At 44.7% G+C, this 23,650-nt stretch overlaps 1 protein-coding gene across 3 annotated transcripts in view; it reads left to right on the top strand.

Annotated features, from left to right (window-relative positions):
• The window catches only part of LOC129826646 (myosin-10-like), a 59,984-nt gene that overhangs the window by 22,138 nt on the left and 14,196 nt on the right, over positions 1-23,650 (top strand). Inside the window, exons 4-17 of one of the 3 annotated variants that reach the window (XM_055887622.1) lie at positions 9,507-9,534; positions 11,601-11,703; positions 12,087-12,119; positions 15,969-16,061; positions 16,460-16,523; positions 17,360-17,458; positions 17,685-17,828; positions 17,914-18,009; positions 18,980-19,098; positions 19,253-19,405; positions 19,537-19,710; positions 19,805-19,978; positions 20,786-20,900; positions 21,485-21,547. In XM_055887622.1, the coding sequence (XP_055743597.1) occupies positions 9,507-9,534; positions 11,601-11,703; positions 12,087-12,119; positions 15,969-16,061; positions 16,460-16,523; positions 17,360-17,458; positions 17,685-17,828; positions 17,914-18,009; positions 18,980-19,098; positions 19,253-19,405; positions 19,537-19,710; positions 19,805-19,978; positions 20,786-20,900; positions 21,485-21,547 (1,458 nt within the window). The remainder of the gene's footprint in view (positions 1-9,506; positions 9,535-11,600; positions 11,704-12,086; positions 12,120-15,968; positions 16,062-16,459; positions 16,524-17,359; positions 17,459-17,684; positions 17,829-17,913; positions 18,010-18,979; positions 19,099-19,252; positions 19,406-19,536; positions 19,711-19,804; positions 19,979-20,785; positions 20,901-21,484; positions 21,548-23,650) is intronic. The other 2 variants (XM_055887604.1, XM_055887613.1) reach the window with 2 other exon arrangements.

Below are 23,650 nucleotides of genomic sequence, written 5' to 3'. Positions count from 1 at the left end.
TGGATGAATAACAGTCTGTTTTACAGATGACTGCATTCTAAACAGCATGAGGTGCATCCGTGTTTAAATCAATGATGGCTTTCTGTTGTGAGATAGTGAATGGGTCCAAACAGGGATGAGCTGTATCAGACGTAGGGATTGGGTCTGAACAGGGACTGTATCAGGAGCAGGGCAGGGCGGCCCCACCTCTCTATTGTGACTAGCCTAAGCATTGAGAACATGAGTGTGTGTCTCCTGCTATTTTGGTGCTGCTGGATGTCTGTCAGGGCAATGGGTTTAGTGAACCAAAAGGAACATTGAGTCTTGCTGTTGTTCTGTCTGTTCTGTCTGCCCCTGTGTGTGTGTGTGTGTGTGTGTGTGTGTGTGTGTGTGTGTGTGTGTGTGTGTGTGTGTGTGTGTGTGTGTGTGTGTGTGTGTGTGTGTGTGTGTGTGTGTGTGTGTGTGTGTGTGTGTGTGTGTGTGTGTGTGTGTGTGTGTGTGTGTGTGTGTGTGTGTGTGTGTGTGTGTGTGCGCGTGTGCATAACACTGCTCAGAAACATAATTTGTAATGCAGGTCCCTTGCATGGGTCTCTACTTTGTCTGACCCACCTAACCCTCCAGTGACCAGTAATACGTCTCTACTCCTCCTTTGAAGTGAGACCATGACTTCTCATTCCACTCTCCTGTACCTCTATATCTCCTCTCAGAGCAGCTTGTGCTGAATTCAGTGGAATAGAGACATTATATTCCAGTTTCCAATAAGCCCTAGGATGTTGACACCAGCAGCAGGGCTACATTAGAACCCCATGATGGGCCTCTGTTACTGCTGTAACACATTCACAGGTGTTTCTCATTTCACCCCCGCGTCAGAAGCATGTGGAAAATGTGCTTTGTGAGGTATGAGCAAAGTGTGTGTGTGTGTGTGTGTGTGTGTGTGTGTGTGTGTGTGTGTGTGTGTGTGTGTGTGTGTGTGTGTGTGTGTGTGTGTGTGTGTGTGTGTGTGTGTGTGTGTGTGTGTGTGTAAGGCTGATATCCTCTGTGGGGGTCAACTTGCTTAGGTGTGGGAGGAAGGAAGCCTCGCTAGGTGTGAGGGAGGACAATGACTTCCTTCCTTTAATGTGCAGGATCTCTCTCCTCTCTCTCTCCCTCTAGTCCCACTGGTCACTTCACAGACCCTCCCCTGTCATATCCACTAGATAGGGAACAGTCATCACCTTCTATCTGACCCTTATTCCATTCCTGTCAATGATCTCAATTTCCACTGTAATTGAATCAAACCAAAAAAGTACTCTCTCTCATAGGATGGGAAGCTATTTATTGTAGCTACAGTATTCACTGCAACACATTCCATTCCGGCCTACAATGCCACATCTAGAATGCCCTCATCTGTGTATCCGAGTTGACTGACGCCATGCTATCTTGCCCACTGCATGCCCAAGTCTGGCCCACCACACACTGGCTGCTCTCTATGTATTACTGTCAGTGGGTTTCCATGGCCTTGAAGGGTGCAGTCTACAGCTTCCCTTCCCCCTCTGCCCCCTCACCTCCTCCCATTTACCCCTACCAGTTGCTGTAGGCCAGGAAGCCTGGCCACCCTCTGTGACATCACAGGAATGTCCTCGCCCCAGGACCCCAGCGTTGATGGTGAGGGGAACCATGGGCATCCAAATTCCAACAGTCATAACTGATTACTGACTGCAGCCCACAATGCACTGCTAGCTGGCAGAACTGCTGGCAGAACTGGAAGGTCTTCTTCTGATCTGACACACTCAGCTTTGTGTCAAACTGGTCTGAAAGTATCACTTTGTAGGTATTTTAATGAGACAAAACCTGGTAAAATACATTTAAAATAGGAGAGAAAAAAGCCCAGTCTCCATTACAACATTCATCAGGCTTCATTACCGCCAGGATATGTGACCAGAATCCCCCTCTGACGAAGAAAGAGTCATACTGTGTTGTGACTGCTTTAATGAACGGTGCATGTCGGCTTCTCCCTCTGGCCCAGTCCTCTCAGCAGCAGCACTCCACAGTGTTAGTGTGGGTTAACATAACAGCTCAGAAGCCCAGAGGTGACAGTTACACAGAGCAGGTACAGAGAGAACTGACCAGATCTAATTGTGTGATTACCAGTTCACCCGTCTGAGAATGCAGGCTGGCGGGGGTGTGTGTTTTGTGTGTGAGAGTGTGTGTGTGTGTATGGAGGGGTTATTGAGATTGGGCTAGGCTCCCTGCATCGCAGCATTGACAATACAGCAGTGAGAAACCCCAGACATGGCAGGGACCTCACACACTCTCACACAGACACTCAGTCTTTTGTTCCTCCGGCTTTAAATACCCCTGGAATCCATCCTGACTGCTCTATATGAGTAAACAGGCCACAGCTCTTTCTATTGCTACTGCTCTAATGACCAGTCCTAGTAGACGATCCATGCCTCTGCTCTACTATGACTGATGAGTGTCTGTGTCTGTGTCTGTGTACAGGGTGGGTAGGCCTGGGTAGTGATATGCCCTTAGAGTGTATGGGGAATACTGGCCATCACTCAGGATTTCTGATGTGTGCAAAGTGGTAACCATGGCTCTAGAATTAGCACTGCGTTTGTTGGGGTTTTATGACTTCTTTTATGAAGCTAATTTAGAGAGCAGGAAGAAGGATGTGGAAAAAGAGTGTTGTATCCAGTTAAAGTGGTGGTGAGGCTGTTTTCTCATACCAGCTCTCACCCTGCCTCCCCTAGTCTGTGATCATATTTCACTAACTACAGACCCCATGAAGTCTGAATAAAACCATTATTTTCTCTGCCTCTTTGACTTGTTTGAATTTGGAGTGGTCCAGCAGGAAGCGTGGAATAGAGTAGACTACAATCCATACTTGGGCTCCACTGTACTCCTACGTTTCAAGATTAGGGAGGCTTGGACATGTTTTGGGGAGTATATGGGAATGTTGAGAGATCAGGGGGCTAGTTGAGGGAGGAGGGGAGAGGTTGAGGGGGTAAAAGGGGTGGTCTGAGGGGGGTCTGGAATGTGTGGAATGAGTAGATTAATCCGTCTGGGGAATAAATGATTAGTGGAAAACGGATCCCCAGTCTGTCTCCTGCCGCGTGGCCCAGGCGGGAGACGAGGAGAGGGTTGTTTGTCTATGTAGACCTAGATGTGTTGTTGTTTATGTGTGCCACCTTCCATCTCTTTCACTCCCATAGTTGTTACATGCTGTGTGGAGCAACAGACAACAAGGCCAAGGACATGTTTGTGTCTGCCCAACCATTATCTGAACTGTTGTATTTCGTTGGTAGGGGTATAGGTTCTCCCCTGGTTATAGTGAACTGTTCACTCTGAATTGATGGCAGGAGACTGCCAGCTTGATTGTACTGAAATCAGCCTTCCTGAGCCTTCAGAAAGGGTTTTTCAGTCGTCCACAGCTTGATGAATGTATGTACTGATTTGACCCTGTCCTCTTGTTAGTAGGCCCAGGAGGCCTAACCTTTCATCAGTGGAGAGGGAGTAAGGCAGGTGTCAAGGAGAGAATATTAGAACAAGAGAAAACAGAGGAAGTAGGTAGAGACCAGCGTACCATTTTATATCAGTGACTGGATTGATGAATCAGTGGCTGAGGTTATCATTATCGCTGACTACCGACAATCAGCTGCCATTTTTAAAAACGCGATTGGTCTCTGATGTGAATAATATTCTAATCATGTATATCTGAGTTGATGTAGCTCGGTGTTGGGTGCTTCGATTCAAAGCGATCACAGCTACAAGGTCTGGTTGAAAATCAACATGACGTGGATGATAACCATCGGAGTTAAATAGAAAGTTATTCTCATGAAAACCCAGTGAAAAGCTCTGTCGCGGAGAGGAAGAGTAATCAAACTTTGACCTGTGGAGCTCTGGAGTCTGCTGTGTAGTCAGGAACCTGGCCACTTCTACTCAGCAACCCATCGATCATCCGTCCTGTTTTGCTATTCTCATCAGACACATACAATTTGGAGAGCAATAGCTTTTGGGGTTGGCTGAGGCAGAGGAAAGGTTGTCTGTAATAGAGCAATAGACAGGTATGAGTAGAAACAGACATTGTGTCTCTGGGAGGAAAAAAGAGCACCACAGGCCAGAGAAATAGGAGCTCAACGATATGGTCATTTATCAGTGTGACTAGTCGCCAGCAGCAGTTCACACTATAGTGACATAACAAAAGGTCATGCCTATGACACCTGGTAGACATTCAGGTAGCCAGTCAGTCCTCTGATGAAAGGTGACCGACATGAATGATTTATCATTCAAACCATCATTTGAGTTTAAAGATGATCATCCGTAGAGTTATATTTGTTCCTGGGACTCATTGTTCAAATCTGTCATGAGGTCACAGTCCCGGATCTGTGGGCTTAATAAAACCATGTAAGCTCTTTATCTTCTGATCAAATATGGGCTTGGGCTGGGGAGCAATGTACCCATGACGCAGGGTCCAGCAGTGACAGCTGCCCTCTGTTGCTGTCTAGTCAGAGGGACATGGGGCTGATAAGGTAAACACAGTGACCTTAAAGGGTATCCAATGGTGACCTTCAGTGTGGCTGAGTCACCCCCAGACCTGCACAGGCCACCTCACACTGACAACACCTCATACCATGGACTGCCAGGGTGAGTCTGAATGGAGCTGAGGCACAATGAGCTTTTAGGGAGTGAGGACAGAGCTACGACAGAGACACAGAGAGGGAAGGGGTTGCTGTAGGACCAGAGTTGTAACCAACACATACACAGTAAGCTCTTGTCCCTCTGATCCCTTCTGAGAGTGCTCTGCCTGTTTCATCTATAACATCCACTGTAGCTGTCATCATGTCCGTGTTCACCGTTTGCGACATGCCTTTCTCTTTTAAAAATTGCAGTGGATTCATGAGCTATTCATGATGCACATGCACACAAAGAATCAGTGTGTCCTCACTTCACCCCTCTCCCACTCTCTCCCTGGCTCAAAGCGTCGTCCCCAGGGTGGGTAGATTTAGGGGCGTCAGGCAGGCTGCTGGTTCAGCAGACAGTGGAGGGGATACGCTCTGCTGGCGACAGAGACCACTCACAGCGTGGTTGTCTGTAATGCCGGGGCTACACAGACGTATTTTAATGTGACACGCCAACTTTATCAGTGTAACCTACCGCAGCGGAGCTGTGAAATCAAACCCATTCAGAGATTGGGGAGCACAGCAATACTGGTTAGACATTGATGGAGGTGATAAGAGTTGGTGGTATTAGTGGAGGGGCCATTCCTCCCAGTGATATTGATGTTTAGGAATTTAAGGTACGTTTGGAGGATTTCCACAGGAAATGAAACAACCTCTGTCTTTCTTCCCATGCATGTCGAGGACTCCATCCTTACAGCGTCAGAATGTTGTCTGCATTTTAGGAGAAAAGGTTATCCAAACACAAAGGTGCCTCAGGGGCTATGATGTTTGTCCACATTACAAGATGTTTCCATCTGGACTCAAATAACTTCCCACCCAGAGACCCTCATTGTGTTGACTCTGTGTGTTACACCCCTCCGGATGATATACCTTCTGGTGTCACTGTGTCATGTCAGCTATGTCACCTATCCCCAAATAACTTTGTGATTTCATTTCCCATACATTCAAGGGTTGAGAGAGTGCCTGTCACATCATTCCGACAGGTCCTGTTCCATTATATTTTTGGGGCTGATAGCCACTCAGATACACTGGCATGCCTCCACAACACCCACTAAAGAGCTTCAGCAGAGTCAATCTATGGAGAAAAAAAGAGAGTTGAGTTACTGTGTCCAGTCCACAGAGCAGGTTCTTGTTAGAGGAGATGGTGAATAGATGCTGAGTCATGAGTGGGCTGAGGGGGTGAATAATGAGAGGCAGAAGGAGAATCATGAGGACAGCAGCTGCAGCAGGTATTTCTCTGGCAGAGCACTGATCTATCTAGCATCTGTCTCTATCTATGCTTTTAACCCAGGGGTCTCCTACCCTGTTCCTGGAGAGCTACCGTCCTGTAGGTTTTGACTCCAACCCCAGTTGTAACCTCGCTGATTCAGCTTATCAACCGGCTAATTATTAGAATCAGGCGCGCTTGATTAAGGTTGGAGCAAAAACCTAGAAGTCGCTGGCTCTCCAGGAACAGGGTTGGAAAGCCCTGTTCTAGGCTATTTGAACATTGACTTTTAGATCAGCTTTAATATTGAAGATAGATTTAGGCTTACATCAATGTAATTGTCTGCATAATTTCCAATCCCCCATATATATAAAAAAATTGTATTCAAAAATATATATTTTTTCCTTTATTATTTTTCCTAACCCTATCACCCCTCCCCTAATTGTAGTAAACTAATGGACAACAACACTTTGGCTTCTACTTCCAGCTTATACATACTATACATTTTACAGACACAGTATATTTTACAATAGTTAGCTTTTATTTGTTTTTAGTCCTATCCAATACCAAAACCCTTCCATCTATCTCTGAAGACCATCCAGTTTTGATTTCTATTTGCCATATATTTTTCAACTGTGCTGTTTCACAAAAATTCTGAACCTTTATACATTTTACTGACACAGTATATTTTACATTTAGTTATCTTGTTATTTTTAGTCCCACCCCTCAGCTCCCCTCAACCCCTCCCATCTATCTCTGAACACCATCCAGTTTTGATTTATATTTGCCATATATTTTTCCGCTGTGATGTTTTCAGAAAAGTTCTGAACCTTTCTATTCTCAAAGATTTTACATATTGTCACAATTAAAGATAAACATTTTTGCTAAGAGTATTATTATATTATTGGTGGATTGACTATGACTTTTAAATCACCCAGCAGTGCTATTTGCAGATTTAGCTCCAGGTAAATGTTGCAATTCTTCAGCCATTCCTGAAACTGCGACCAAAAACAAGCTACATATGGACAGTACCAGAACAAATTATGTTCTTTAATGATTCTCTAATGATCTCTTTATAGCAAAATCTGCAGAGCTGGGATGGTTGTATCCCCCATATACTGTATATAACATTCTATTGGTTGCAAGAATTTTGTATAATAATTTAAATTGAAAAACCTTTTTCAAATCAAATGTTATTTGTCACATACACATGGTTAGCAGATGTTAATGTGAGTGTAGCGAAATGCTTGTGCTTCTAGTTCCGACAATGCAGTAATAACCAACAAGTAATCTAACCTAACAATTCCACAACTACTACCTTATACACACAAGTGTAAAGGGATAAAGAATATGTACATAAAGATATATGAATGAGTGATGGTACAGAACGGCATAGGCAAGATGCAGTACATGGTATAGTGTACAGTCTATACATATGAGATGAGTAATGTAGGGTATGTAACATAAAGTGGCATAGTTTAAAGTGGCTAGTGATACATGTATTACATAAAGATGGCAAGATGCAGTGGATTATATACAGTACAGTATATACATATACATATGAGATGGGTAATGTAGGGTATGTAAACATTATATTAAGTGGCATTGTTTAAAGTGGCTAGTGATACATTTTTACATAATTTCCATCAATTTCCATTATTAAAGTGGCTGGAGTTGAGTCAGTATGTTGGCAGCGGCCGCTAAATGTTAGTGGTGGCTGTTTAACAGTCTGATGGCCTTGAGATAGAAGCTGTTTTTCAGTCTCTCTGTCCCTGCTTTGATGCACCTGTACTGACCTCGCCTTCTGGATGATAACGAGGTGAACAGGCAGTGGCTCGGGTGGTTGTTGTCCTTGATGATCTTTATGGCCTTCCTGTGACATCGGGTGGTGTAGGTGTCCTGGAGGGCAGGTAGTTTGCCCCCAGTGATGCGTTGTGCAGACCTCACTACCCTCTGGAGAGCCTTACGGTTGTGGGCGGAGCAGTTGCCGTACCAGGCGGTGATACAGCCCGACAGGATACTCTCGATTGTGCATCTGTAGAAGTTTGTGAGTGTTTTTGGTGACAAGCCGAATTTCTTCAGCCTCCTGAGGTTGAAGAGGCGCTGCTTCGCCTTCTTTACAACGCTGTCTGTGTGGGTGGACCAATTCACTTTTTTAAATCCAGCGTCATTTTGTGTATCAGTACATAAACCAAGTGTCATTAACTATTTTGCAATCTATATGGCACAGCAGTCAATACATTTTTTGGCCCTTAAATTTTATATTTATCACAACTTTCCGATTTTGTTCTTTAATGCAGGGCCGACAGACAAGTTCCTTACTTTTCCCCCTTCCACTTGCCTCTTCCATTTTTGTGGTAATGCTGTAATTAGTTGGTTGTAATTTAGAGCAGACATTTCCATATATTTTTGTTAGCTGCATGTGTGACAACTCCACCAGTCCTGTTTATGATATAATTGACAAAGATCATACCAGTTTTTTTAGTATATTTGAGTTTAGTATATTTGAGTTGAACCATAATATTGGTTGTAATATTTGTTCTGTCTTTTCTGGTGGATCAAACTGAAACTGCAACCAACTTTCTATGGCTTGTTTTAAAAATAGTGATACTTTGGAGATAATTTCATTTTCAAATAACCTGAAAGTGAGAGGTTGTAATCTGAATAAAGGGAAAAGGGTCATTCTTGAACATGGGGTGAGACATTCCTGCTAATCTGCTAGAGAACCAGTTTGGATTTAAGTATACCTGTTGTATGACTGAATCCTTTGGTGAGAGGTCTAATGCTTTAATATTTAATCATTTATGCCCGCTGAATTCATATTCATTATATAAATAGGCCTGTTTAATTTTGTCTGGCTTGCCGTTCCAAATTAAATAGAATATTGATTTCATTTAGTAGCCCCCAATTGTAGCTAGCTAGGGATCTTATCATACCACCATCGGCAGAATAAAAGGTTATGGAAACATTATTATGCACTAGTTTCAGAGCACCTGTATACACTCAGTGATATCCAGCTACATCTGAGACTTAGGCCCAGTACTCTTTAACCTCACCCGTTGCTTGTGTTTACTGGATTAAACACTTGCCTTGCAGCGTAGAGGAAGACGCTTGCCAAATTGGCGGCTTTCATCTGGGAATTCCCTGTAACTGGGTGTTCAACTTTAGTAGTTTTGTCATATTGAATATCTTTTTTTTCAATATATGGATGAAATTAGGGCATGATTTGATAATATCAAGCACCTACTCAACCACAGAGCCAGGGTGTCAGAGCAGTCCTCTGTGGATCCTAGGATTTGTAGTCTGCATGGCTGCCCTCAGAGTTTAGGACTAGGCACGTCCAATCTGCTATGGATCGAAATCTCTTTTGAAATGAAAGACGTGTTAAGATCTGACCCTGACACAACATGACTGTCTCTCATACAGCTAGAGTCTTTATGAATGGGCTGTAAGGCTGATCTGATCACACTCCTCAGTGTCTGCTGGAGCAGAACAGGACCCCACTGTCACTGCAGGCCAGGGGACTCCTGTTGACATAAACACTGCATATGGGGGGGGGGGGGGTCTGGATGTCATGAAATGGCCTGTGTGTGTGTGTGGACATTATCTGTAGTGGAATAGGCTGATTCTGACTCTGTCGTTTTGTTTTTTTCCCACAGATCGTGAAGACCAATCAATCCTTTGCACGTGAGTATCCTACTACTCTGTTGGGATCATTTCTATTGACATCCTTTTCATTCACATTTCACTGAAACATTTTACATGATTGAAAACAGCTTGCTTTTCAAATCAAATAACATTGTATTTGTCACATGCGCCGAATACAACAGGTATTACCGTGAAATGCTTACTTACAAGCCCCTAACCAACAATGCAGTTCAAGATATAGAGTAAAGACAATATTTCCTCAATAAACTAAAGTATAAAATAAAAAGTAACACAATAAGATTACATAACAATAACGAGGCCATAGCACAGGAGGTACTGGTACCTAGTCAATGTTTAGGGCTACAGGTTAGCCGAGGTAATCAAATGGGGGTAATGACATTGACTAAATTTAACATATCAAAAAAATGTATGTGTATATTTCAGTGTTGCACATCAGAGGTGTATTATCAGCCCAATCCTTTATCTAAACTGCATTATGCTAATGCACCTGATGACGCCTGATGATGTTCTCAGAGGCCTCTGCTCTGCTCCATCAGTATGCTAGCTGTCCTGCTCCTGAAACATTACCTCATTAAACTGCCCAGTAAGGTAAACGGATCGCCTCAGCCTGCCAAGTCCTGCTCTGACACCATCTCTCAAATAGGACTCAGAAGGTAGAGATTGTTTTTTAAGGTGGGCCGATTCCAGAGGAGACTCAGCAGCTTTATGAGCTGGAAAAGTAACCTGTCTGGCGCTGAGACTGATGTGGCTGCACCTTAAATAGGGTCTCAGTGACGTACCCCCTCTTGTCCTTGAGTTCCCTTTTGGAGATTTCCTCCATGCAGAGTTGCACCCCAGTCACTCCTTTCAGATTTACAGTCGAGCTCTTAGACTCAGGGAAGAAGGCAGTACAAGCCTACAGTATGTGGGAGTGAAGTGAGCAGCATTAGTATCTGTTAGTTGGTCAGAATGGGAGTTATACTGAAGTGATTTGCAAGGTCCTGCCATCCTGCTGGTTTTCAATTATGGACTAGATCTAAAGAGCTTTATCAAATCAAATCAAATGTATTTATAAAGCCCTTCTTACATCAGCTGATATCTCAAAGTGGTGTACAGAAACCCAGCCTAAAACCCCAAACAGCAAGCAATGCAGGTGTAGAAGCACGGTGGCTAGGAAAAACTCCCTAGAAAGGCCATAACCTAGGAAGAAACCTAGAGAGGAACCAGGCTATGAGGGGTGGCCAGTCCTCTTCCGGCTGTGCCGGGTGGAGATTATAACAGAACATGGCCAAGATGTTCAAATGTTCATAAATGACCAGCATGGTCAAACAATAATAATCACAGTAGTTGTCGAGGGTGCAACAAAACATCAAAATAATCTGAAATGGCATTTGATTAACATATATTACACTATACCCCCACACCACCCATATACAAAGTGTAGAGGAGGAGACTCGCATTGAGTTGCACTCTGGCCATTTATTCATTAAGCCAGCATTCTGTGTGGAGAGCTAATAGCTGGCTATGGTAAAGCCACGGGTATATGGCTGTGTGCTGGGTCTGGAGGGGAGTGAGAGTTGGGTCCTGGCGGAGCTGTGGACGTCCCTGTCATTAGAGCCGGGCCAAAAGCAGAGCCTAGAAACCCTGGAGACCTGCCCACCCAACCACAGGACCCTGGAGTTAAAATCAGACAGAGCAGAGCAGGCAAAACAAACAACAGTATCAGACTCTCTCTAGTCTATAGTATGTCCCAGGGCTGAGCAGAGCCATCCCATCTGACATGATGAGCCTATGGGCTGGGTCGTTTATGTGTTTTGACTGTATTTGGTTGAGATTTTATGTGGAAGCCTTCAAGGAAGCTAGGCTCTGTCTGGCAACCAAAGGCACATTTATAACAGTAGACAAAGGGTTATGTAAGTATTTGCTGGAAGTGTTCAACAGTGCTGAAATGTTATTTATTTTATGAGGCCTGCTTGGTAGTAGATTAGACCAGTTTCTTTGCTCTCCCTCACCCCCCCCCCCCCCCCCCCCCCCCCTCCCGATCCTCTCTTCCTCCTCTGTTTAATCTGATATGTATTGGTCATGTCTGTCTCCTCCTCACACAGAGGCGAGTCGGGTGCCGGCAAGACAGAAAACACCAAAAAGGTCATCCAGTACCTGGCCCACGTCGCCTCGTCACACAAAGGACGCAAAGAGCACAACATTCCTGTGAGTGTTTCCATTCCCTCCTTCCCTGTTCCCTTACTGAACTCCTCATGTTAAACCCTCCAATGTGTCCATGCTGGACCCAAAGGCAGAGGCTTTACCACAGTGTGTACTCAACTTACTTCTAAACAATGTGTTCTAGTTTAATGGCCCCTGATGCTAATGGCTAACGTAGCTCCTCTAATAGAGTCTAATCAGTTTGTTGTTGTGTACCACCTTAACCTGAACGGTCTCAGCTCTAGCTCTGTGGTGCTCAGTGCCATTCTGTCAGAGCCAAATCTTTGCAGGATAATGTTAGCCACCAGTAGGTTCACTGCTTATGGCTTGTTTGACATAAGCACCTCCAGGTCTAACCCTTCCCTTTGTTTATTACCTGAAACAAACAGCCCGAATCCCCTAAAGCGTTGAACAAGCTCCAGGCAAGTGTTTCCCCACTTTCTAAAACAGTTGTGCTCAGTTTGGATGTTTTCGCATGCCCTTACGAAATCAAACTGTACTGTCTTTTCCTATGAACTTATCTCTGCTGGCTACAGTATATGTGGTATTTGTTTGTGCTGGAAAAACATTTAAGTCTGCCATCAAACCGACAGACTCGTATTACATTGTGTTTTATCAGTTGTTTTAGGTTTATTTTAAGGAAATGCCCAACAGTGTCAACATACAGTAAGCCTTAAAAAGTGAAATAAATATTTTGTCATTTGAAACACAGTGGCTGTTCATTTTCAGTGACCTTACAATAATTAACCCCATATGCATGTGCTGTTTGTGGTTAGGTTCCAGTCACATTTATCTTTGTCATTCCCACTTTGAATGTCCATGGCAATGAGAGGATTTGGTGTGAACTGTGAAATCACATCAGACTGTGGCTCTCCAAACCCTCTGCCACAACAACCCTCTAATATCTCAACCATTCTCCTTTATTCATGCTAGCTTTTCATTTGATTAGCTCAGAAAGCCTTTGGCATAGCTTCAAATACCTTTCATGCATGGTTAATGCCCACGGCCACACTAATACTGTTTGTGTCCATATTAACACCTGACTACTCATTCACACACAGTGGATTCCTGTCCTACAGTACAGTCTGATAGTAGCTGTTGCTTTTGATTGTTCCTAATCAATAAGCACATGGTGGGTCAGTGATGTGGGAATGCTGTGACCTTCCTATCTCCATCGCGATCCTCACTTGGACATCTTGGGGAATGAAATGAAGCTACTATTGTCTCTCTGCTGCATAACACGGGCATGCTTCAGTAACAATGGAGGCTCACCTGGGACTAATACACCGCGCAGAATGTTTCAGCTTCATTCATGATCCACTGTTCCCCCACAGAGACTTCTAACATGACAGCATTCTTTCCAACTGAATACTCCACTGTGGATACTTCTGAGTGTAAATTAGATATTTACTGGCCCTCATTGTCCCCCCACTCAGTTTGCCCAGGAGCTATTTTTCTTTCCCAAAACCTTTTTTTCCCCCTCTGTAAAGCTATGCTTTGCTGAAGCAGATGCTGCTAAGATGAAACACCCCCTAAAAAAATGTACACTCACCCAGGTTGTATATATGTAGTGTTGATGTGTGGCGTTATCCTGGCTGTAACTCTGTACCTGGGTCCCAGGATACACCAGTCCACTACAGCCTACTGCCCTCCCACACCACGCTGCCTCTGTGTCCAGTTAGGATCCTTATGAGCACGGGCCAGAGGAATGTGGAGCGAGGGGATGATGGGAGGGAGGAGAGGGGAGGCTGGGGGCCAAGTAGCAGCTCTGATAGAAGAGTGGGCCCCAGACACCCGGTAGCCAGGAGCCTGGGGCTTTTTCAGTGGGGCAGAGCAGTGGAAGTATTGCATTGATCTGATCCAATGTGTGTGCATTAGGGAGGTAGGGAGGTATTGTGCAGTGTAGTAGGTAAAAGATAAGAGGGGAAGTGAAAATGTACACATGGCCCCTCCCTAGCGTCCAGCCATCAGGAGAGAGAGGTTTGACTGGAGCAGCTCTCTGAACTCAATACCTCCATGTGACCTGTACAGTTCAGATCTGATTTCCACCCTGAGTTGAGCTCCTGAAAGAAAAATAGTCCTCACGTCGTGTTCTGCCCCGCCAGGCACCTCAACTCCAGTCTCATTCCACTGGAAATTATATATGTGGAGTCCTTGGGCTAATTAAACACAAGCTACCCCTGTGATGCTCCCTTCTCTTACATTGACATGTTTAACTATTCATTAACATTAACATTAACATTATGTTAATAATGTGTCTTGTCTGGAACCAGGGGTTTAGTGTATGTATGCTCTGTAGTGCATTTCTCGAAAACTCTAGAAGTTATAGGATGTGCTTCAGGGTTGGCTGGGACACATCTACACGGTAGAGGCTGCAGTATGTTTAAGTGGGCCAGAGCCCAGTCCTTCTGGCAGCAGCCCTACTTCTCTCTGCACCACTCTCTCACTCACCCGTATGTAGGCTGAGCCTATCCCACATATCTGTGGTGGGGCTGGGCAGCGCTACCCCCCAACCTTTAAAATCACAGAAAACTCTGGCCCACCGGGTCAACAAAAACCAGGCCCCAGTGTCCCATCCACGAAGAGAAACCAGGGCATTACAGGCTGGCTGGTTGCAGTGCTATTTCTGTTGTGCCCACACAGCCAGCGCCCTGGTGAGAGTGGGTAAAGTGGGCGAGGTGTGGGATGGTGGAATGCCCCCACCGCTCGAGGATTTGGGAAGTAGCCACCGCCACGTCACAGCAGTGCCTCCCAAAAGTGGAGGGTGCATGTGAGCATCGTCACAACCACAGGAATGTTCTCACCACCCCAAATGTCTCACTTTAGTTACTGCAGGCAGGGCTGCTTTTGACCCTCTGTCCTCTCTGTTTGTGGGGAAGAAGTAGACTAGTGGCCTCTCAATCCAGTTGGCTATGCCCTGTGGTTGGCTATGCCCTGTGGTTGGCTATGCCCTGTGGTTGGCTATGCCCTGTGGGTGGCTATGCCCTGTGGTTGGCTATGCCCTGTGGTTGGCTATGCCCTGTGGGTGGCTATGCCCTGTGGTTGGCTATGCCCTGTGGTTGGCTATGCCCTGTGGGTGGCTATGCCCTGTGGTTGGCTATGCCCTGTGGGTGGCTATGCCCTGTGGTTGGCTATGCCCTGTGGTTGGCTATGCCCTGTGGGTGGCTATGCCCTGTAGTTGGCTATGCCCTGTGGTTGGCTATGCCCTGTGGTTGGCTATGCCCTGTGGTTGGCTATGCCCTGTGGTTGGCTATACCCTGTGGTTGGCTATGCCCTGTGGGTGGCTATGCCCTGTGGGTGGCTATGCCCTGTGGTTGGCTATGCCCTGTGGTTGGCTATGCCCTGTGGTTGGCTATGCCCTGTGGTTGGCTATGCCCTGTAGTTGGCTATGCCCTGTGGTTGGCTATGCCCCGTGGTTGGCTATGCCCCGTGGTTGGCTATGCCCCGTGGTTGGCTATGCCCTGTGGGTGGCTATGCCCTGTGGTTGGCTATGCCCTGTGGTTGGCTATGCCCTGTGGTTGGCTATGCCCTGTGGGTGGCTATACCCTGTGGTTGGCTATGCCCTGTGGTTGGCTATGCCCTCCAACCTGTGATGGACATGACCAGCAGCATATAAACAAGATATAAATCTCTGTCTACATGATTCATATAGTAGGCTTGTATTCGCTCTGCTCAATAGCTCAAATTGATCAGTTGGTGTATGTTTTGACATAATATTATTAAACTGTATATTATTATAAACTGAATAATATTTAGTCCCAGATGTTAATATGAGCATAACATGACCGCACATCTGATTTAAGAGCATTATGATCAGGCCCTTTGAGGAGGATTCTAGTGCTGCATCATTTTGTGTTCAGTCAAACAAAAAGTATTTTTCTCTGCAAAGACTGGTATTGATATTGAGGAATGTATTATTAAAGAAAGTCTCAGTCAAGACTGCACTGAATTTTCGGTTTTGCAGATGAGCTGAACCATATGATTTACATTTAGTGTTTCTCAACATTGTATGAAATAATTGGGTACAATGTCATCTTACTGACATCATACTTTTAATGGGTTATTCATTCAGTAGAAATATAGCAGCTGTCTACTGCATAACAGAGGTTCCATTCTCACACTCTTTTAACTTCCCATGTCCACCCTGTGGTGAAAGCAAAGGCACTTGTCCATACCGATTTAATACATCTTTCATTAGCGGTTCATGGCTGGTTTAGGTGGTGGCGGTATTAACTGGCTCTGTATCACTCAGTTTCTCCCTCACTTTACAGGGCGAGCTGGAACGGCAGCTTCTGCAAGCCAACCCCATCCTTGAATCCTTTGGCAATGCCAAGACGGTGAAAAACGATAACTCGTCACGTTTCGTAAGTTCTAAAAGCTACACTTGAATACAAATAGTCTTGAATATGACAGATGTACTGTGTGTTATGTACACATTTGTAGACGGTCTATACACAGACCCTCTGTGTAAATAGGCATTGTAGGACCTGCTTCTCCAGAATACAGTGAAATAGTGTATGAAGGAGAACACTGTCTGCTAAAGAGCACGGCAATGTGCTTTCCATCTTCCATAATCCTGGCACGCATACACACACACACACAGTGTATCCCCACTTCCGACCAGACCTGACATTATGCGTCACTGATGTCTGCAGAAGTGATACTGTTGACTCAGTGGGGACTTTTTTGGGCTCACAGAGGCCTACAATGTCACACAATGTTTAGAACTGCTGCCTTACATATTTTGTATCCCTCCCTACAGGGCAAGTTCATCAGAGTCAACTTTGACGTGACCGGCTACATTGTTGGGGCCAATATCGAGACCTGTATCCTCAAAGATGGGAGACTGGGAAGTGAAGGGGGAGGGGATGTAGGAGTCTGCAGATGTACATACATAGTCGTGGTTTGGCTCAAGGGGTTCTGGGATTTGTGGCGCACTTCAATGCAGAGTTCTCACCAGATAGTGGATAGACTTAGGTTCTTAGAGCTAGATATATTCATACACAGCCTTTCTTTATTCATGTTTAGGTTGACTTTGGAGAATACTGGTTTTCGTTTTCTAAGATTGAATTATATCTGGTCGTTATGCTTGTGACAAATGTCAAATTTGTGTCCCTCAAGAATAGCATGTTGTGCAAGATTTGGCGTTGCAGAAAGTATGATTTATAAAGCAGTGTGATTTGTGCTATACAGCCATTCCTCTTTCTGAGATGGTGGTAGTCAAGGTTTCTGGAAACACTGACTAAATAGCAACCCACTCAGTGGGCATTTCAGTCTCCTGTAAAACTAAGGTCCAGTGATGTGCACAGTTGAGCTCTTGCCTGAAGCCCAAAATGGTCGCTCTTTAGACAAAACGCCCTGTACTCAGACACAAGTGATCAGAAACACATGACTTTACAATTTTAGTGCCAGCAAATTATGCCCAGTATCTCTAGATTGGGACCACATTTAATGTATTAAAGTCTGTTGAGATTGGCGTTAACAGAAATAAACACATTATTTTACAGTATATCATACAAGTATAGCAAGAAGCAGCAATTCATACCAATCCATTGTATGTTTGAGAAGATTCTGCTAGGCATGGCACAATAACCAGTAAGCCATTTACCAGCACAGGAATGATGGCATTGCTCCTTAGGACCTTGACTTCCCTGACTACCAGACCTCCTGGAGAAGTCCAGGGCCGTTCGCCAGGCCAAAGACGAGAGGACCTTCCATGTCTTCTACCAGCTTCTGGCAGGAGCCGGGGAGCACCTCAAAAGTCAGTATCTTATACCCCATTCCAATTATAATGGTTGTCAGTAGTGTCTTCTGCAAGAAGAATCACAACCATGTCTATTATTTTCAGTTTTTCAGTGTTCTGTGCCAGAAATGGATCATTCAATATTTTATATACCATTTCATTATTTCATCTCATGTTATAAGTCCTGGCTGTTCTGTTATAGTACTGGTTTTTGATTTGTCTCCCCCTACTCCTCTCCTCTCAGCTGACCTGCTCCTGGAGGGCTTCAACAACTACCGCTTCCTGTCCAACGGCAACATTACCATCCCTGGCCAGCAGGACAAGGACAACTTCCAGGAGACCATGGATGCCATGCACATCATGAGCTTCTCCCATGAGGAGATTGTATGTGAGTACACACACGCTAGACCATACATGTAGTATCAGTGTCTGTCCTTGCCTCTTGTCTGATTCCCTCTCCCTTGTGGTTGCAGGCATGCTGAAGGTGGTGTCTGCAGTACTACAGTTTGGTAACGTTGTCTTCAAGAAGGAGAGGAACACAGACCAGGCCTCCATGCCTGAGAACACAGGTAATGCAGAGGCCATACATAGTCCAACCAACACTCCAGGACTTTGAAATCATCCAGCTTAAGTTTGGCCATTTCTCACCACACAGCTGAAAATACATTGTCCCAGTTTACACTCTCTGGGCTGCAAATCTTAAACATTGATCATCCTCCCACAATATGCTGCTCAGCCTCAAAAACAGTCCACTCACTTGGTCCACATAATTTACTGCAGAACAGCTTCATTAAAATTCTGCTGAAATCAGTATTGGGTCTTAGTGTGAGTCAGCTGGAATCACAACACTAGCAGAGTAGAGTCATCCTTCACCGTTGTGGCTGAGACAAGGATAGCAAAGCGTCAGCAGCTCCAGATGTCTGTCCTTAGTACAGTATGAAGTCTGGCAGCACAGAGACACTTCACTGAACAGAGGTCAGATTCCTAGGAACTCCTGCAGTGACCGTGTCTGGGCGGAAGCTCTTTGTCCGGATTTTGTTAATATAAAGACATGCAGGCACATTGTAGTGGTCCATATCAGGTATGTTATACCCCGGGGCTCATGCTGCGTGTCTGTATTTTACTTATTTTACTTCAGAAGGAGATGGCTAGTAGGAATAAATATGTCATTTATCATTTCTTTCTGGCACGTTGCTCTGCATTAATGGTCAGTTTATAACGGTAAGCCATGCAGTTTGGTTGTCATTAGGGAAATGGATGTGTCTCTGCTGAGATTTATCCTTGGTGATTTTAACTGATGAATCATACATCAGACTGTGGCGATATCCTTGGGTAGCTGGGGTGAAATGAAGCGGTAGTGCTTTACTGAGGTCTTTCATTACATCTGTCTGACATTTCCCCAACTGTTTTGAATTGAGACTGGTTAGGCTGCAAACAAAGCTCTCTATTTGTACTGTATAGAAGGCTCTGACTGTGCCCATCTCCAGGTTGCAACACTGATGGGTCACTAGTAACCCAATGTCCTGTCTTCCCTCCCAGCGGCTCAGAAGCTGTGCCACCTGCTGGGGCTGAATGTGATGGAGTTTACTAGGGCCATTCTGTCCCCCCGCATCAAAGTGGGCCGAGACTACGTCCAGAAGGCCCAGACCAAAGAACAGGTAGGAGCTGTTCTCCAGTTCCCATCAGTTGTACACTCCTAACTGTTTCTGCATTCACTAACACCAATCTATGTAGGTCCATGAAGTTGGGTTAAGTAGATACAGACTGGTACCCAGCAAACTGTCGTCTATCTCTCTCTGGTTCTCTCCTCAGGCTGACTTTGCAGTGGAAGCCCTGGCCAAGGCCACATATGAGCGTCTGTTCCGCTGGCTCGTCCACCGCATCAACAAGGCCCTGGACAGAACCAAGAGACAGGGAGCCTCCTTCATCGGCATCCTGGACATCGCTGGCTTTGAGATATTTGAGGTAAACTTATTTTCAAGATCATTCATCTCTTGTTGCAGACATATAATCATGTCCAAGAGGGACTGTCTTGTCTTATTGATCTGTAATACTCATCTCTCACATCTCTTTCTCTCCCCATATCCCTCCTCTAGCTGAACTCATTTGAGCAGCTGTGCATCAACTACACCAACGAGAAGCTGCAGCAGCTGTTCAACCACACCATGTTCATCCTGGAGCAGGAGGAGTACCAGAGGGAGGGCATCGAGTGGAGCTTCATCGACTTCGGCCTGGACCTGCAGCCCTGCATCGACCTCATCGAGAGACCGGTCAGCTTTTCCTCTTTACACATATAGGTGTATTTTACTCAAGATTATGTCTGAGGAACTTCATCAGATTATTCTCCTTTCTCTCTGTCTGCAGACCAACCCTCCAGGAGTTCTGGCCCTGTTGGATGAAGAGTGCTGGTTCCCCAAGGCCACTGATAAGACATTTGTAGACAAGGTGCTCCAGGAGCAGGGCACCCACCCCAAGTTCCAGAAACCCCGGCAGCTGAAGGACAAAGCCGACTTCTGCATCATTCACTACGCTGGCAGGGTACGTCCACGCAGAGCCTGGGTCTCAATACACTGAAATGACTTCCTCTCCTCTGCTCGTCCTCTCATCAATCATATCATTGATTGGTGAAAACAAGGCAGCTCTGCCATATGAGCTCCCTTTTTCTGGTGAGAGCCTCATTCGTTCGAAGAAACTGATTTGCCATTGACATTTTTGTGGCTTTGCCTGGTTAGGGGTTGCAGTGTTGGAAAGATGAAGCAGTGTTTTTGAAATTAGAATTATTGTTCAGCTCCATAATGTCTTGAGAAACATGTTTTCTTTCTGAATGACGTTGTAACCAGTCAATGTTAAAGTGCTGCCTTTGAGGCAGCGGACATGTCTCCACTAAAGCTCTAGTTAACAGGTAATTGCCTTAGCACAAAAGCCCAGTTGTGCTCCCAATCTCCACATCTGGTTCACATTTTTGTGAGACTTTTACACTGTTACGTATTCAAGGATTTTTCAACTTTCACCTCAGTGTGGTCTCCCATCTGGAGAAGGCCTGTGTACATTCCAGGCCAGACTCCACATGAAATAAAGTTCATATGATCTTTATTTATTTTCTTATTAAATTTGTCGCACAAAGTCCAGATGTACATTTTGTCCACCGCACCAGTAGTCCTCATGCATGTTAAGACTTAATAAATAGGTTTTGTTTACAGCGCATAAACTCATTTTCTCTTGACCAGGTATCTATTTAATTTGATCAGACATGAAAGTCAGTGAGACAAGATAAAAGGAAGCTATTTAACACTACGCACCGGTACATATAGCCTGTTTATCTTAAGTCTGTCTGTCTCTCCTCAGGTGGACTACAAGGCTGACGAGTGGCTGATGAAGAACATGGACCCTCTGAACGACAACGTGGCCACGCTGCTCAACCAGTCCACTGACAAGTTTGTGTCTGAACTGTGGAAGGACGGTGAGTCCCCCATACTCTCTTCCTGTTTGGACCATGTAGTTGTCACTTTGTTTGAGTCTTGGTTGTTCAGTGACAGTATTGAAGAATCCCCTTAAAACCTGGAACTTAGGATAGTTGCTATGATGGGAGTTTTTGTACGTGCTCTCATCCAATAGACTTCTTGTCTGTTTCATATTCAACTGCTTGCTTCTCTGTGATGAGCATTGCCAGCCAAAACATTGTGCGTTTGTGAGGTAACCTGAAATATCCGCTCGTAAATCTCCTCCCGCCATTTATTTTCCCATTTGGCACATCTACTTGTTTTAAAAAGCGATTGAGTTTCATTATGAGTCATTGGACATCTACAATGTATACAGAAACAACTAATAGAAAGGAAAGGACTGAATTGCTTTGTTTTTGTGCATGGAATATTCTACTAGACCAGTAACAGCAATATGTCTCTGTCCTTTACAATGTACACAACTAATCATTGTTTGTGTGAGTGTGTATGCAGTAACATAAGAATAAATCTGCATCTGCATGGATGTTTATGTAAAGCTGAGTTGTCCCTCACATCCTCCCCTCTCTCTGTTTCTGAGCTATAGACATTCAGACCTTTCAGAGAGCCTCTTTCTATGATAAGGCCTCTGATCTCCTTGAGCCTCCAGGTGAATGCACATGTTGCTGCTCCTTTGTAGGGTTCTTCCTGCTCGCTCCCGGCTGCACTCTGCACCCTTAGATGCACCCACCGCCTCTAGGCTTTGCATGACCCGTAATGCACTATTGCTAACCAAGACAGTACCTTTCAGCGATGCTGGTTTGTCTGGCGCCATTCTGTCTCAGTCAAATCTCAGCTCAGATTGTTTATTTGAGATACCTGCACAAGGAAGCACCAGGATTGTTACAATTTGTTTGGAAGAGCCATCGTAAGTAGGGCCTTGAAGAATACTAGCATGGAGACATCTGCCGGTGTGGAGTAAATGTATGAGAAAAAGCCTGGACATTGCCAGGGCCATGGCTATTTAATGTATTCAACACTCACCTGTAAACTGACGTCAGTAAGGCTTGGAGTTGACTTGGGAGTGATGGATGGAGACCGACTTCCTCCACCACCTCTTTCTCAGGATATTTTAGCTACAGATCACACTGACTTTGCTGGAATTCATAATCCCTTTGGCATGGGCTAAGCCTGTTTTTTGAGGGTAAATGTTTTAGCAACCTTAACCTGCATGCCAGATCACTGATCTGATTTCCATAATCTTTTATTTAAAAAGACAGATTGTGAAATGAAGCTTCGCTAAAATATCACCCTGTAGATATCAGTGAAGCTGATGTGGAATGACAATGATTGAAGAAGAAAAGATTCATCTGTCAGTGTCACTTAACCTTCGCACACACTCCTTAAACTTCTGCCACCCTTGGTTATTGAAGTAAATCAGAGCAGTCACTACGAGAGTTAAGGGGAGAATATGATTCAAAGAGTTGTAATGATTCAGCACTGTTCCTGTTCTAATCAGTTGTCAGTCTTGACCATTGCCCTATGGTTAGAAGCCTGGTTCTGGTTCTCCAAACGGATCAGGGCCCTTTTCATCTGATGACTTTATCCTTTGCACCATCTATGAAGAATGTGTATGCATATGTCCAGATCCTTTCATAATAAGGCTAATGAAGCTTACCATGCCAATGAAGCTTTCCATGCCAAGGAAGCTTTTACCATGCCAATGAAGCTTTTACCATGCCACGTTTAAGGAGAGCCGACTACACTGTGAAACCATGGTTTCCAAATAAGCCTCTAAAATCACATCAGAGGCATGATGTGTCCCTGCCAAGGGAAATACTGACTGACGCCAACAGAGGATTTCTGAAAGATATTTCAGTACAGTATATACAGTTGAAGTCGGAAGTTTACATGCGCTTAGGTTGGAGTCATTAAAACTCATTTTTCAACCACTCCACAAATTTATTGGAAACAAAGTATAGTTTTAGCTAGTCGGTTAGGACATCTACTTTGTGCATGATACAAGTAATTTTTCCAACAATTGTTTACAGACAGATTATTTCACTTATAATTCACTGTATCACAATTCCAGTGGTAAAGAAGTTTACATACACTAAGTTGACTGTGCCTTTAAACAGCTTGGAAAATTCCAGAAAATTATGTTATGGCTTTAGAAGCTTCTGATAGGCTAATTGACATAATTTGAGTCAATTGCAGGTGTACCTGTGGATGTATTTCAAGGCCTACCTTCAAACTCAGTGCCTCTTTGCTTGACATCATGGGAAAATCAAAAGAAATCAGCCAAGACATCAGAAAACCAATTGTAGACCTCCACAAGTCTGGTTCATCCTTGGGAGCAATTTCCAAATGCCTGAATGTACCACGTTCATCTGTACAAACAATAGTACGCAAGTATAAACACCATGGGACCACACAGCCATCATACCGCTCAGGAAGGAGACGCGTTCTGTCTCCTAGAGATGAACGTACTTTGGTGCGAAAAGTGCAAATCAATCCCAGAACAACAGCAAAGGACCCTGTGAAGATGCTGGAGGAAACCAGTACAAACGTATCTATATCCACAGTAAAACTAGTCCTATATCGACATAGCCTGAAAGGTCGCTCAGCCACTGCTCCAAAACCGCCATAAAAAAACAGACTACGGTTTGCAACTGCATATGGGGACAAAGATCGTACTTTTTGGAGAAATGTCCTCTGGTCTGATGAAACTAAAATAGAACTGTTTGGCCATAATGACCATTGTTATGTTTGG

The sequence above is a fragment of the Salvelinus fontinalis genome, chromosome 2 (genome assembly GCF_029448725.1).
Source record: "Salvelinus fontinalis isolate EN_2023a chromosome 2, ASM2944872v1, whole genome shotgun sequence".
NCBI lineage: Eukaryota > Metazoa > Chordata > Actinopteri > Salmoniformes > Salmonidae > Salvelinus > Salvelinus fontinalis.
This window is presented reverse-complemented; position numbering and strand designations above follow the sequence as displayed.